The 17,302-nt window shown below is 46.9% G+C and overlaps 1 protein-coding gene across 1 annotated transcript in view; it reads left to right on the top strand.

Annotated features, from left to right (window-relative positions):
- Positions 1–17,302, top strand: part of mapk15 (mitogen-activated protein kinase 15) — a 40,996-nt gene that overhangs the window by 18,746 nt on the left and 4,948 nt on the right. The window contains exons 8-12 of the mRNA XM_084327343.1: positions 5,440–5,497; positions 7,633–7,770; positions 10,052–10,157; positions 12,725–13,115; positions 16,321–16,451. Of these exons, the coding sequence (XP_084183469.1) occupies positions 5,440–5,497; positions 7,633–7,770; positions 10,052–10,157; positions 12,725–13,115; positions 16,321–16,451 (824 nt within the window). The remainder of the gene's footprint in view (positions 1–5,439; positions 5,498–7,632; positions 7,771–10,051; positions 10,158–12,724; positions 13,116–16,320; positions 16,452–17,302) is intronic.

The raw sequence follows: 17,302 nt of genomic DNA, 5'->3' as shown, positions 1-17,302 counted from the left end.
AGAGCTGCTCACCATATCTCTATAACACCAGAGCTGCTCACCATAACTCTATAACACCAGAGCTGCTCACCATATCTCTATAACACCAGAGCTGCTCACCATATCACTATAACACCAGAGCTGCAGTGCTCACCATATCTCTATAACACCAGAGCTGCTCACCATATCTCTATAACACCAGAGCTGCAGTGCTCACCATATCTCTATAACACCAGAGCTGCTCACCATATCTCTATAACACCAGAGCTGCTCACCATATCTCTATAACACCAGAGCTGCTCACCATATCTCTATAACACCAGAGCTGCTCACCATATCTCTATAACACCAGAGCTGCTCACCATATCTCTATAACACCAGAGCTGTTCACCATATCTCTATAACACCAGAGCTGCTCACCATATCTCTATAACACCAGAGCTGCTCACCATATCTCTATAACACCAGAGCTGCTCACCATATCTCTATAACACCAGAGCTGCTCACCATAACTCTATAACACCAGAGCTGCTCACCATATCTCTATAACACCAGAGCTGCTCACCATATCTCTATAACACCAGAGCTGCAGTGCTCACCATATCTCTATAACACCAGAGCTGCTCACCATATCTCTATAACACCAGAGCTGTTCACCATATCTCTATAACACCAGAGCTGCTCACCATATCTCTATAACACCAGAGCTGCTCACCATATCTCTATAACACCAGCGCTGCTCACCATATCTCTATAACACCAGAGCTGCTCACCATATCTCTATAACACCAGAGCTGCTCAGTGCTCACCATATCTCTATAACACCAGAGCTGCTCACCATATCTCTATAACACCAGAGCTGCTCACCATATCTCTATAACACCAGAGCTGCTCACCATATCTCTATAACACCAGAGCTGCTCACCATATCTCTATAACACCAGAGCTGCTCACCATATCTCTATAACACCAGCGCTGCTCACCATATCTCTATAACACCAGAGCTGCTCACCATATCTCTATAACACCAGAGCTGCAGTGCTCACCATATCTCTATAACACCAGAGCTGCTCACCATATCTCTATAACACCAGAGCTGCTCACCATATCTCTATAACACCAGAGCTGCTCACCATATCTCTATAACACCAGAGCTGCAGTGCTCACCATATCTCTATAACACCAGAGCTGCTCACCATATCTCTATAACACCAGAGCTGCTCACCATATCTCTATAACACCAGAGCTGCTCACCATATCTCTATAACACCAGAGCTGCTCACCATATCTCTATAACACCAGAGCTTCTCACCATATCTCTATAACACCAGAGCTGCTCACCATATCTCTATAACACCAGAGCTGCTCACCGTATCTCTATAACACCAGAGCTGCTCACCATATCTCTATAACACCAGAGCTGCTCACCATATCTCTATAACACCAGAGCTGCTCACCATATCTCTATAACACCAGAGCTGCTCACCATATCTCTATAACACCAGAGCTGCTCACCATATCTCTCTAACACCAGAGCTGCTCACCATATCTCTATAACACCAGAGCTGCTCACCATATCTCTATAACACCAGAGCTGCTCACCATATCTCTATAACACCAGAGCTGCTCACCATATCTCTATAACACCAGAGCTGCTCACCATATCTCTATAACACCAGAGCTGCAGTGCTCACCATATCTCTATAACACCAGAGCTGCTCACCATATCTCTATAACACCAGAGCTGCTCACCATATCTCTATAACACCAGAGCTGCTCACCATATCTCTATAACACCAGAGCTGCTCACCATATCTCTATAACACCAGAGCTGCTCTGAGTTTCGTAAAAGTCAGTCAAAGCTTACCATAAGCACGAGCAGTGAACTCCAAGCCCACGTGACTGAACTCAAACTGGAAAGAAACAGACTAAGAAATGATGTAAACTCCATGATCAAAACAGCAAAAAAAAAATCATCAATGACAAAACCGAGGAAAACAAAAACAAACCACGTGAACTTTGGAAATTACTCAATAACCAACTAGGCTGCAGTAAAAAACTTAAAACCAGATTCTCAAACATAAACATAAAGACGGACAACACGCTCATCACAGACAAGCTGGATGTAGCCAATTACTTAAATAGTTTCTTCACAAACATAGCCACAATACTGGTAAACAAACTACCCTCCCACTCAGGGCATTATGGGGTAGAACACATAGTAGCATACTACAAGAACCTAGGGGTCCACAAAGACGACTTCAAACTGGAAATGGTAACAACAGATGAGGTACTCAAAAAACTGAGCGCCCTCCAACCTAACAAGGCCACTGGCCATGACAACATCCCCTCCAAATTCCTCAGAGACTCAGCAGCCGCCATCACCCCAGTCATCACACACATAATAAACCTCTCCATAAAACAGGGACACGTCCCCAAGGACTTCAAAATTGCGAGAGTAACACCCCTGCACAAAAAAGGCAGTAAATTAGACCCAGGCAACTACCGCCCTGTTTCTATCCTTACCTCCATCTCGAAAGTCATGGAAAAAATTGTATACTAACAGGTCGAAAAATATCTTGCGGAAAAAAATCTAATCTACGAATTCCAATCTGGCTTCAGAACATCCCACTCCACTGACACATGCCTTCTCTATTTAAACGACCACATCAAACAAGAGGTGGACGCGGGCAAATACTGCGGCATGGTCATGCTGGACCTACAAAAGGCCTTCGACAGTGTCAATCACACCATTCTGATTAACAAGCTAAAAGCAATTGGTTTTGATAGTCTATCAGTGAGCTGGATGCAATCCTACCTGGAGGGGAGAGAGCAGATGGTGGAGGTAAACGGTACCCTATCCCCCCCCCCCTCACAGTAAGCTGTGGTGTTCCACAAGGAAGCATACTAGGTCCGCTACTGTTCCTAATTTATGCAAATGACATGTCGTCAGCTTGTGACTGCAACTTGTTCCTGTTTGCGGACGACTCAGGTCAGCTGGTCTCTGACAAGAACAAGTTACAGGTTGAAAAAACCCTCAGCTCGGAACTAGGCAAAATCTTCATATGGCTCGCTGATAACAAACTATCATTACACATGGGCAAAACAGAGTCCATTCTCTTCGGTTCAAATAACAAACTCAGCAAGACCGACGGCTTCTCAGTTACAGTGGGTGACAATATTGTCACAAGGAAAGAAGATATTACCTACCTGGGTTCAATCCTAGAGGCAAATCTTTCCTGTGACAAAATGGCATCCAATGTAATAAAAAAAGTCAACCAACGAACTCGATTCTTGTACCGGATCTCCTCACTGGTAAACAAGAATACCCTGAAGACTCTGGCAGGAGCACTCATTCAAGGGTACTACGACTATGCTTGCACCTCATGGTACCAAAGCACCTCAAAGGCGCTAAAAACAAAATTACAAACATCTCAAAACAAACTGGTCAGACTACTGCTTGACCTTACTCCTAGAACCCACCTCACCCCTGCCCACTTTGACAACCTAGGATGGCTTAGAGTAGACGACAGAGTACAGCAACTTGCAATGGGCCTGGTCTACAAGATACACTACACGACCAAGGTACCCATGTACATGTCAAAATACTTCCCAAAGGTCAGTGAATACCACGATCACAACACCAGAGGGAGCTCCACAAATCATGTTAAACCCAGATTCGGCTCAAACAAGGGACTAAACACGTTTCGCAATTATGCCACATCAATGTGGAACGCACTACCCAAAGCTGTAAAGGAATGTGAATCACTACCCACTTTCAAAAACACTCTCAAAAAACACCTACGGGAGACTGCAATTCGAAACTGGCCCCTGTAAATGTCCTAACACAACCCCCTCCAATGTACAGTAAAAATGACCAAGTATGGTCTTGTCAATATTCCAATGTACAGTGTTGCTTGTACAGTTGTACAGTGTCCCCCACCCACCCCTCCTACCCAACCTCCCCCCCACTCCTACCCAACCTCCTCCAATGTACAGTACCCCCCCCCCCCCCCCCACCTATCCAACCTCCTCCAATGTACAGTTTCTACATCAAATGTATATACTTCTTTTCTGGACTCTTTTCGTATCACAAACAGTACTGTATTTGCAAATCTGGTATGTCATAAATGTATAGATGTAGCAGTACTGTCTATCTGTATGTCATATATGTTACGATTAATTGAAAATGGGGGACCCTGATGTAAACAAGACGAAAGTCTTTCTCTGGTCTGCATCCCCTTAACAATTGTATGTATTGAGCTGTACTGTACTGTACCCATTCTGCAATCTGTTAATAACGTTTTCAATCAATCAATCAATCAATCAATCAATCAATCAATCAATCAATCAACCATATCCCTATAACACCAGAGCTGCTCACCATATCTCTATAACACCAGAGCTGCTCACCATATCTCTATAACACCAGAGCTGCTCACCATATCTCTATAACACCAGAGCTGCTCACCATATCTCTATAACACCAGAGCTGCTCACCATATCTCTATAACACCAGAGCTGCTCACCATATCTCTATAACACCAGAGCTGCTCACCATATCTCTATAACACCAGAGCTGCTCACCATATCTCTATAACACCAGAGCTGCTCACCATATCTCTATAACACCAGAGCTGCTCACCATATCTCTATAACACCAGAGCTGCTCACCATATCTCTAGAACACCAGAGCTGCTCACCATATCTCTAGAACACCAGAGCTGCTCACCATATCTCTATAACACCAGAGCTGCTCACCATATCTCTATAACACCAGAGCTGCTCACCATATCTCTATAACACCAGAGCTGCTCACCATATCTCTATAACACCAGAGCTGCTCACCATATCTCTATAACACCAGAGCTGCTCACCATATCACTATAACACCAGAGCTGCTCTCACCATGTCTCTATAACACCAGAGCTGGCTCACCATATCTTGCTAGATGTTCCCCGTGGTTAATCCTCCTTCCAATTTGCTGCTCCCAGCAGTTGGAACGAGATGCAAAAAACTTTGAAAATGGACAAATTGATTGCAGAGTTGTTTACACCATAACTGTCACCCAGCCTTTTAACTGTGATTTGTCTGTTGGGCTCCCGATGTGGTCATGTGCGATCCGTACCGAGTACATATTCGTCAGCATGCGTTTTCAGAATACTGCCGCCTTAAACCTCTATGGGTCAAATATGAATAACCATTGTGAGAATTATGACACTGTAAGCAGGTAATAATAAAATTTTATTTATATACTTTCCAAATCATAGTTATAACGTGCAGGTAAAGACTAAAACACAGCCATTTATATTCCTTTGCCCCTGTAATCCTAATGTCAGGGGCATTTGATCAACTTCAGGGGTATTTGTTTCTGTCTTGAATCTTTTCCCCCAGGTATGTTTAAGCCTAACAGTGTTGTAGTAACACAGCTACCGATCTAATTATTTATTTCGTTTTCAGACATTATCGCCATCAAGTCAGAATACGGAGCCTCTGTCATTCAGAGAACGTTGCAGAGGTAAAGAGAGACACTGCATGGTTTCTGTTGTGTCATGGAAACAACACATGTTTTGTTTATATAGCACATTTCACATTTACATTTAGTCATTTAGCTGACCCTTTTATCCAAGTTGTGTAACAAAATAACATTAATCAGAGCGAGCATCACTGCTGATGTTGATCTAACTACACACCTTCAAGACCCCTACGCTCTGCATCTTCTGGCCGCCTCAGACCCGCTCATATCCGAGCTCCGGGAGGGTCATCAAGGAGAAGCCGCCTATTCTCAGTCCTTGCCCCACAATGGTGGAACGAACCCCAGTTAGGACAGCCGAAACCCGTCCAATCTTTCGCCCCCGACTAAAGACGCACTTCTTCAACCATTATCTGAAATTAAAAAGATTTATTAAAAGAAAAAAAATTCGAACCCTAACTAACCTTACTGTCATGCACTTGTCCTAATATACTAACCTACACTGTAGCACTCAACACTTTGATGAACATTGTTACTCAGCTGATAGAGTTGTGCCCTTCCTGATGACTTGTCGTACAGAACTTGTAAGTCGCTTTGGATTAAAGCGTCAGCTAAATGACTAAATGTAAATGTAAATGTTGACACAGATATATGCAGACCAAAAACAGATGCAACCATGGGAAAATTCACCTGCATTACACTGACTGAGCTCTGTAAAACTGTCAATGAATGTAACTCCTCCACCTCTTGCATTGACCCTGTACCCATAGCATTCTTTAAACGGATGTTCGACAATGTCTCAAACCGTCCATAGTCGTAATTCTGTCACTGTTTGATGTCACAAAGAAGGGTGTATCCGAAAGCTGTCTACAACATTTGTAACAGGTGATGAAAAAGTAAACAAATAATTAACTGTATTAGACATTTGTTAATGATGAATAGGCTTCACTTCAGATTAGGGCACACAATAGCATCTGCAAATGATATATAGATATTTTATGAATGTCTTAACAAATCATTTGTTAAACATGAAAAGACAAGTCTGGTAATTGCTTCGTGTGTATTCATAAAAGTCCACAAATAAACAAACTATTAGACATTTGTTAATGATGAATAGGCTTCACTTTAGATTAGGGCACACAATAGCATCTGCAAATGATTTATAGATGTTTTATGAATGTCTTAACAAATCATTTGTTGAACATGAACAAATAAATGGAGGTACAGTATAGTTGTTTTTTCATATGTGGGGCGGCGTGGCTCAGGGGTAGAGCGGGTCGTCCAATGATCGAAGGGTTGGTGGTTCAAATCCCGCTCAAGCCCATGTCCATCCCACTGCCGTTGTGTCCTTGGGCAAGACACTTAACCTACTTGCCTCGTATGAATGTGTATGCATGTGAATGAATGTTGGTGGTGGTCGGAGGGGCCGTAGGCGTTGATTATTCGCCACGCTTCCGTGAGTCTGCCTCAGGGCAGCTCTGGCTGCAATTGTAGCTTACCACCACCGGTATGACTGTGTATGAATGAATAATGGACTCTGTGAAGCGCTCTGGGTGCCATGAAGAGCGCTATATAAATCCAAGTCATTATTATTATTATTATATCCATTTTTCAAATCTACAAATGTGTTACTAGTACTACACATTAAACAACATTATTTAATGATGAACAAATCAAGTACAAACAATGTTGATAATGAGTTATAAATAATGTAGAACAAATTTGTAAATTTTATACAAATATGGTTATAAATGATTTAATACTAATTTACGAATGTATATAAATGGTTTGTTCATGATTAGTTCATTATCTACAAATACCTTATAAAGGTCTTATAACTGAGTGTTATTATAAAGTGTTACCCAATATCCTAGAATAATTTCAATCAGGTTTCAGAGCATAATCATAGCACTGAAACTGCTCTCACGAAAATAATCAGCGATCTCAGGCAAAACTGATAGAAAATAAGGTACATAGTATAGCATAGTACATAGTAGATAGTAGTATTATACATAGTAACATAGTAGGTAGTAGTATAGGCATAGTAGCATAGTACATAGTATTATGTATTTTCTAAAGCATCCACTTTTCCATTGTTTTCTAACTTTTCTGTAATTTCTCCTCATGCTGTATCCTCTTCTCTCCACCCCCGCCTCGCTGCGTCTCCCTTCCACCCCCAGACCACAAGTGTCTTTGGAGGACCTTCTCCCGCCATCTGTGCCTCCCGACGCCTTGGACCTGCTGAGTCGCCTGCTGGTCTTCAACCCAGACAAGAGGCTGACAGCTGAACAGGCCCTCCAGCACCCATACGTAGCCAGGTACGGAGAGGAGACAGTAGGGCGATGCAGGCTCCGAAGCCAAGACCGTGGGGTCCGTCGCTCAAAACGATGAGAGAAACGCAACTGCATTTGCGACGTTTAATTAGGTGAGAAACAGTTTCCTACATCAGTGAACTGTTTCTAACAATGACATGTTTTAAATGTTGTTCCATTCCACTCATTATTTTGAGTGCAAACAAACCCATGGTTTTGCTATATGATATTTATGCACTTAATTGTGTCTGGTGCAGTGAGGTTCCTCCTGTTTTGTACATGCAGGCACTAGTATCCATTAATCCTGGGTTGTGTGAAATGTGCTGCAGCCTGTTCCAGTACTAAAATAGACATGGAATTATCGCCTCGGATCCAATGTATTGTCAGCCTCGCAAGCCAGGAAAATGTTTTTTATGAACAAATGCAAGGTTTCTTCCCAGCCTGTGAGGCTAATGCACCGTGCTTTCATACTGAGATAGACTTGGGGGGGGGGGGGGGGACCATGGTGTAGCATGGTATAGTGTGGTTGGGTTTGTGTCTCCATTGCGTTTCTTGTAAACTCTCCAGTTGCTAGGCAACCTTTCAAAATTCACACCACCAACTGGTGGTACACAAGCTAAAAAACCATGATGATTACAACGGTGTCCCAGCTGGCTTTGGTTCAGGACTGGCCCGGTTGTGAAAGGCGTCTGTCTCAGCCCGTTATCCAGCCAGGTTTGGCCTGGTTCTAAAGCACGGCTAAACCCTGGCTAGTGGAGACGAGGCATTGGATACATTTAAGGTGAAGGTGCTGTACCGCAACAAGGCGTGTGTGATGTCACACTGGCATACCGTGCGGCAAAGGGAACCGCTCCCGCCTACTTCCGGTCAATGGTCTCTAACTACACACCCTCAAGACCCCTACGCTCTGCATCTTCTGGCCGCCTCAGACCCACTCCTATCCGAGCTCCGGGAGGGTCATCAAGGAGAATCCGCCTTTTCTCAGTCCTTGCCCCACAATGGTGGAATGAACTGCCCACCCCAGTTAGGACAGCCGAAACCCGTCCAATCTTTCGCCGTTGACTAAAGACGCACTTCCTCAACCATTATCTGAAATTATGTTTATTTTTTTTTAACCTTACTGTCATGCACTTGTCCTAATATACGACACTGTAGCACTCAACACTTTGATGAACATTGTTACTCAGCTGATAGAGTTGTGCCCTTCCTGATGACTTGTCGTACAGAACTTGTAAGTCGCTTTGGATAAAAGCGTTCAGCTAAATGACTAAATGTAAATGTAAACATGAGATTAGAATCGTGAGAACTGAACAGTCCAATGATGATGTCACAACGGCTGCTGGCCACTGGTGAAAGGACAAGATAAATGTAAACATGGAAGGGTTAAAGGTGGGGTAGGCAATTTCAGAGGAATTAGCGGACACGTGGGCTTACATGTCCTGTCCGGCAGAAATAGAGTGAGCTCTGCGTAGAGTTCTGAACAAACAGGGGAGGTGGACGGGCAGAACCGTCACGACTCGCAACAGTGTTTCTTTTCCCCCAAGGAGGCTCCCAGAGGCACCAGCAGCTTGAAGTTGTATTTTCCCCCAAATAATGCTAAATATTTCCTGGCCTCATATCGACAGGCGGCCGTCCCCAGGCTGTGTACTTTTCGACGACGAGCGCGAAAACTAACACCGCCATCGTGTTCCTCGTCGAAAAGTATAAAACCACCCGACGATTATATATAAAAAATATATTATAATAATAGTAATAATGAATACAGCTTAAAGGAAAACTCCAACATTTTGGGAAATTAGCTCCTCGTCTTCTCCAGAGAGAGACAAGAAGATGGATACCAGTTTCCTCTCTGTGCGTTCAGTAGAAAGCTGCACGTTAGCCTAGCTGTGCACAATGAATGGAAAGCGGACATGACCGGGTAGCCTTCGGGAGAGGTGTTAGTTGGACAATGGCTAGGCTACCCGGTCATGTCCGCTTCCATTCATTGTGCTGTGCTAGGCTAACGCGCAGCCAGATAGCTTTCTACTGAACGCACAGAGAGGAAACTGGTATCCATCTTCTTGTCTCTCTCTCTCTGGAGAAGACGATAAGCTAATTTCCCAAAATGTTGGAGTTTTCCTTTAATGCTGCTGGTGCCTCTGGAAGTCTGTGGATAACCTTCATAGCGCGTTGCATAGCGCAAGGCGTCCGGCTTGGAAAGTGACGCAGAGCTCTATTTGCGCTTCACCCCTACCCCACCTTTAACATGCCACCATGTTGTTGTGACCGTGTCCCCTGTCCCGGGTAGGTTCCACAACCCGGCCAAGGAGCCCGGCCTGGACTACGACGTGGTGCTGCCGGTGGACGATAACGTACAGCTGTCTGTGGTTCAGTACCGCAACAAACTTTACGAGGTACAAAAACCAAGCCGTAGATAGTATTATAGATAGATAGTAGTAGTATAGTGCAGCGTGAGAAAATGGGATTGTTTGGGTGACATTGGATCTCTAGGTGTGAGATTCAAGCTATCGTTTGGACAAGCAACGGGATTCCTCCACAGTATACTGTATAATGAAATCATGTGTGTGTGTACACACGCATGTTACACATTACAAATACAATAATTGATTTACAACATTGAGGCGGCGTCCCCACATCCAGAACTCTGGAGCTTTGGAAGGAGACAACGAGTCACAGAAATTCCCGCACACTGTTCTTCTTGTCACGTTTCTGCCCCCCGACTGGACCTTGCTCAGAATATTAACAAAGGTCCAGTGTATCGGAAAGTGTTGTGCAAGAGCAGTCAACCAGGTTTTCTTCAAGTTGTTAATGTAGTAACTGAGAAAGATTTTGTGTCTGGAGGGAGAGGGGGGGTGGGGGGGGGGGGGGGTGGATAGCACCTTCTACTTTAGGCACCAGAGCTCAGGGGCAGTCCAGCTCCAGTTGGTTTTCCCGTGTACCGTTGTCCTCTATGGCGTAGCCAGTGATGCAGTGCCACTCGACTCTGCGCCAAGTACCCACCTGGCTACGTTGCATAACAATAGCTCAGGTCGTCAGGTGTGTTAAAATACTACAGTTGGACCGTTCAACACAACACCGGTGAATGAAATGTGTTACATTCCATTCCTAGAGGCAATTAGGCGTAGTCTTTATTCGCGAGGGACCATTTACGCGCGTGCGCGGGAGCGCGCGTGCAGTGCACGTGACGTCATTAGAACACAGTGCAACCACCTATGAAATCACCACTGCACCACTGGGCGTAGCCTGGCTTGAGCCGCAGCTGAATTGCTGTCAGGTGTGCCCACTTCTGTCTATTTATCCCCTATAATTCTATTATTCAATTCAAGCAAAGTGGGCGGGTGTCTGACAACCTGGTGGCCGATTCAGGAATCTACAACTCGGGAGTCTACTGTCGCAGTGATTCAGGAATCTAGAACTCAGGAGGCTTCTGTCCCAGTGATTCAGGAATCTAGAACTCAGGAGGCTTCTGTCCCAGTGAGTGATTCAGGAATCTAGAACGCAGGAGGCTTCTGTACCAGTGGTCCTCTGTGTCAGATGGAGGTCCGACAGTCCAACTCTGTTGCCTACTGCTTTCACTGTCTACAACTGCCCTACACTGTAACCATAGTAATCATAATAATCATAACTACCTACCTCATACTATAGTCTACCTATATAACCTATATAACATAGCATGTACAATAGTTCTGTATATACCGTATATATACACTTATATATTTATATTTACTGCATATATTTTGTATACTAATATACTAATGTTGTCAAGCCTGAGCGTATTGAACCCAATATGCAGAACACTGGCGTATTTATTGTAGAGGAGTCGTCTGGTATTCCGGGCAGGTATCGCATAAACACAGAGGGGGTTCTCATAAGGTCCGGGGCAGGGTAGCTTTTCTCCAACGCGTCCGTGTTTCCGGGTTCCCGTTTTGCGCTTTGATTGACCAGGTCATGTGACATGTGCAGCAATCGTGGGATGGCAAGTTCTGCGCCTATTTCCGGGTCGAACAGCCTGCAAACTACCTAACGCCTAGTTTATCACTGGTTAAGCTTAGGCAACTCTTTCGAAGTTGGTTAAGGTTAGAGTTTGGAATCAGGGCAGGCGTTCTATCGCCCTGCTCTAAGACAAACTCTAACCTTAACGAACTTCGAAAGAGCGCCTAAGCTTAACCAGTGTAAAAACTTGCGGTCCCACGATTGGGTGTACATGTCACATGACCTGGCCAATCAGAGACGCGGAAACACGAACGCGTTGGAGAAAGGCTTCAAGCGTCCGGCGTAGGGTAGTGTGGGGCAGGGTAGTCAAACAGGCGTGGGTCAAACAATGTAACGGGTACTCAGGCAGTTCGGGGAGTAAGCGAGGGGCAGGGTAGTTCAACGCGCGAGGGGTCATACTACACGGCAACAGATACCCATACGGTCTGGGGAAAAGGCAAGGAGAATGGTCAGGCAGGCGGAGGTCATACACGGGATCCAAGAGCACGAGATCAGGGTGAAGACTAGAGCCAGGTACTGAGGGAAAGGAGGACAAGACAGGGTTAGACACGAACAACGGAATATATACTAACGAGCGCAAAATACAATGACTGACTGGTAAACACGAAGTTACGATCTGGCAGCATCATGACATCTGAGGCGGGGCTATATAGGTGACGCAATCGGCACACAGACATTTGATTGATTGATTGAAAATGTAATTAACAGATTGCAGAATGGGGTACAATACAGTACAGCTCAATACACACAATTGTTAAGGGGATGCAGACCAGAGAAAGACGTTCGTCTTGTTTACATCAGGGTCCCCCCTCTCATCGAGCCACAAGCCAAGATATTTCTACTCAAGTGACTCTCTCAATAGAACCTCTTGTGGTCGATATATGTACGTTCATCATATACAGTATCTTCATCGTGTAGTAGAAATGCACTGAATTCTTTCTTTCTTATCTGTGGCAAAAAAAAACAGATGATTCTGGAGAAGAGAACCGGCCAGGGGACCCTGCTGCCACGGCTGGTGCTGTCCAAGCAGAGAGGGAGGACCGCCTCCGGGTCGTCTGGCTCTGGGTCCGGGTCGACCGCGCACGACGACCACGGGGGAGACCACGTCGTCGATGAAAGCAAAGCGGACGAAGCGGGGAAGGGGGACCTCGTCTCGGCGCACAGGGACGACGAGGGACGGGCCCGGGAGGAGGAGGAGCCACCGCCGTGCTGCGAGAAGGCGCCCGCGCACGCCGAGGTCACCGTCGCCAAACCCGCGCTGGTCAATGCCTCCACTCAGGTCCCGGGGGAGAGGACGGCCCGCGCGGACAGCCCGGACGCGGGGACGCCCACCTATAACCCCATCACACACGCTCCAAGTACGTCTGAGAGTAGAGGCCGCACGCGGGAGGGTTCAAATGGCACAAAACGTCTTGCAACTGAACGAGAGCGAGTGAGAAATCGTCCTATTTGGACCCTGACTCCATCACCTGATCTCAACTCCCTGTATACTGGGATTAGTCAGTCATCGGCCTGCAATTAGTACAAAGTGCTGCAGTCAGGCTCCTGGCAGGAACAGGGAAGAGGCACCATATTAGTCCTGGTCTGGCCTCTCTCCACTGGTTCTCCTGTTTGTTGGTTCTCCTAAATGGGCAGAGAGACCCCCTCCTACACCACAGACCTTATAACCCCCTACTCCACCACCAGGTGACCTCATGACCCCCTACTCCACCCCCAGGTGACCTCATGACCCCCTACTCCACCCCCAGGTGACCTCATGACCCCCTACTCCACCACCAGGTGACCTTATGACCCCCTACTCCACCCCCAGGTGACCTCATGACCCCCTACTCCACCCCCAGGTGACCTCATGACCCCCTACTCCACCACCAGGTGACCTCATGACCCCCTACTCCACCACCAGGTGACCTCATGACCCCCTACTCCACCACCAGGTGACCTCATGACCCCCTACTCCACCACCAGGTGACCTCATGACCCCCTACTCCACCACCAGGTGACCTCATGACCCCCTACTCCACCACCAGGTGATCTTATAACCCCCTACTCCACCCCCAGGTGACCTCATGACCCCCTACTCCACCCCCAGGTGACCTTATGACCCCCTACTCCACCCCCAGGTGACCTCATGACCCCCTACTCCACCACCAGGTGACCTCAGGTCAGCTGACTTGGAGCTCCTGGCCGCCCCGCATTCTGAATTTAAGCTCAGGGGTGACCTTTGCTGTTGCAGCCCCTGGACTGTGGAACAACACCCCCCTTTTTGTCAGATCTGCCCCCTCTGTTCGTTACTTTAAGTCCAGGTTTAAAACACACTTTTATTCTCTAGTCTCTGTTCGTTCCTTTAAGTCCAGGTTTAAAACACACTTTTATTCTCTAGTCTCTGTTCATTCCTTTAAGTCCAGGTTTAAAACACACTTTTATTCTCTAGTCTCTGTTCATTCCTTTAAGTCCAGGTTTAAAACACACTTTTATTCTCTAGTCTCTGTTCATTCCTTTAAGTCCAGGTTTAAAACACACTTTTATTATCTAGTCTCTGTTCATTACTTTAAGTCCAGGTTTAAAACACACTTTTATTCTCTAGTCTCTGTTCATTCCTTTAAGTCCAGGTTTAAAACACACTTTTATTCTCTAGCTCTCTAGATCTTACTACCTGCCCCGGTCCGTACAGCACTTTGGTCAATGTGGGTTGTTTTTAAATGTGCTTTATAAATACATTTGATTTGATTTGATGATCACATGCACACACATTTTTTTATTTTTTTTTATTGATCTTTTTCCCCCTCCTTTTTCCTCCGATTTTCTCCCATCCCAATGTTAGTCGTTATGCCAATTCCCAATCCCCTTCCTGGCCGCTACGCACTTACCCCCCACAGTCGGTCTGGGAGAGTGGAGGCTATCACGTGCTTCCTCCGACACGTCTAGCCAATCAACCGCTTCTTTTCACCTGGCAGCGCGGATTCTCACTGAGAGGGCGTAGCGTGTGGAAGGATCACACTATCCCACTTAGATCCTATCCGCGCTTAGCAGGCGCCCCCGACCGAACTGTAGGAGTCGCTGTTTACAACGACCCGGACCCACCCCGCCAGCTTCTCCCACCCTCTAATACTGCCAATTGTATTAGTGTGAACGACCAGCCAAGCTGGTGACAACCCCGGAGCTGTGAGCTGGATTCGAACAGGCGAATCCTAGCGTCTCCGGGGTTGGTGACGAACGCAATCTCCGCTACGCCACCTGACCGCCCCATGCACACACATTTTAAATACTTTATTTGAATCCACCGATTATACATCTCACACGCACACACACACACACACACACACACACACACACACACACACACACACGTACACACGTACATAAGATTAAAATATTAATAGATGTTCCACATGCTATCAATTACATCTCACGGGTTCAGCATTGTCTCCACTGCCACACTGCCTGCGACCAGCCGCTACAGCAGAGATGCTTGGCCCTGCTCCTAAGCCCGCAGTGCTCAAACCATTAACCACAATTCTATGGACGTGGCCAATGCTGCCAAAATATCAGGCCCATGATCATTACCCTCCTCCACCCCAATGCAAAGATGTGACACAACTTGAACCAGTACATTTTTGTTTAGTTTTTCACTCCATATCACAGTCTTGTTTAACCCTCTCCTCCTTCTGCCCCCTCACACAGATGTTTAACCCTCTCCTCCTTCTGCCCCCCCTCACACAGATGTTTAACCCTCTCCTCCTTCTGCCCCCTCACACAGATGTTTAACCCTCTCCTCCTTCTGCCCCCTCACACAGATGTTTAACCCTCTCCTCCTTCTGCCCCCTCACACAGATGTTTAACCCTCTCCTCCTTCTGCCCCCTCACACAGATGTTTAACCCTCTCCTCCTTCTGCCCCCCTCACACAGATGTTTAACCCTCTCCTCCTTCTGCCCCCCTCACACAGATGTTTAACCCTCTCCTCCTTCTGCCCCCGTCACACAGATGTTTAACCCTCTCCTCCTTCTGCCCCCCGTCACACAGATGTTTAACCCTCTCCTCCTTCTGCCCCCTCACACAGATGTTTAACCCTCTCCTCCTTCTGCCCCGTCACACAGATGTTTAACCCTCTCCTCCTTCTGCCCCCTCACACAGATGTTTAACCCTCTCCTCCTTCTGCCCCCTCACACAGATGTTTAACCCTCTCCTCCTTCTGCCCCCTCACACAGATGTTTAACCCTCTCCTCCTTCTGCCCCCCTCACACAGATGTTTAACCCTCTCCTCCTTCTGCCCCCCTCACACAGATGTTTAACCCTCTCCTCCTTCTGCCCCCGTCACACAGATGTTTAACCCTCTCCTCCTTCTGCCCCCCGTCACACAGATGTTTAACCCTCTCCTCCTTCTGCCCCCTCACACAGATGTTTAACCCTCTCCTCCTTCTGCCCCCTCACACAGATGTTTAACCCTCTCCTCCTTCTGCCCCCTCACACAGATGTTTAACCCTCTCCTCCTACGCCCCTTCTGCCCCCGTCACACAGATGTTTAACCCTCTCCTCCTTCTGCCCCTTCTGCCCCCCTCACACAGATGGCTTCGTCAGGACTCCAGGCGGCCCTCCTCACTACTATCGATCTGGTGCGGCGAGCAGGAAACTAGTGCGACAGGCAAGCGATGAATGTGTCGCTGCATCACCAACAGAGGGCGCCAGCGCCAATGTAGTAAGTACCAGAGACCTCTGATCAGAGGCATGGTTGAATTGGTTGTGTGGAATATCCCTTTTGCATTGATCTATTGGAGCAGTGGTTCTCAACCTGTGGTACGTGTACCACGGGTGGTACTTGGGCCCCCTGCTGGTGGTACTTGAAAAAAAAAGATATTATAATTTTTTTCTTAATTTTTTTCTTTTTTGTCTGTAGTCAGGTCACTGAACTTAGAAGCAGGCAGGCCTGTAGTAGCCATCTGGCATACTGGGCATTTGCCCGGTGGGCCGACGCATATGTGGGCCGTTATGATTAAAAAAAAAAAAAAAACTGACACTGGGCTGGCCCAATCATATATATCTTACTAAGCACCCCCCCCCCCCCCCGCCAGTCGTGCAGGTACATGACTGAGATGGGGCTGTGGTACATGACTGAGAGGGGGCTGGCTGGTACATGACTGAGAGGGGGCTGTGGTACATGACTGAGAGGGGGCTGGCTGGTACATGACTGAGATGGGGCTGTGGTACATGACTGAGAGGGGGCTGTGGTACATTACTGAGAGGGGGCTGGCTGGTACATGACTGAGATGGGGCTGTGGTACATGACTGAGAGGGGGCTGGTACATGACTGAGAGGGGGCTGTGGTACATTACTGAGAGGGGGCTGTGGTACATGACTGAGAGGGGGCTGGTACATGACTGAGAGGGGGCTGGTACATGACTGAGAGGGGGCTGTGGTACATGACTGAGAGGGGGCTGTGGTACATGACTGAGAGGGGGATGGTACATGACTGAGAGGGGGCTGTGGTACATGACTGAGAGGAGGCTGTGGTACATGACTGAGAGGGGGCTGGTACATGACTGAGAGGGG

Source organism: Notolepis coatsorum (assembly GCF_963971535.1).
Source record: "Notolepis coatsorum genome assembly, chromosome: 13".
NCBI lineage: Eukaryota > Metazoa > Chordata > Actinopteri > Aulopiformes > Paralepididae > Notolepis > Notolepis coatsorum.
This window is presented reverse-complemented; position numbering and strand designations above follow the sequence as displayed.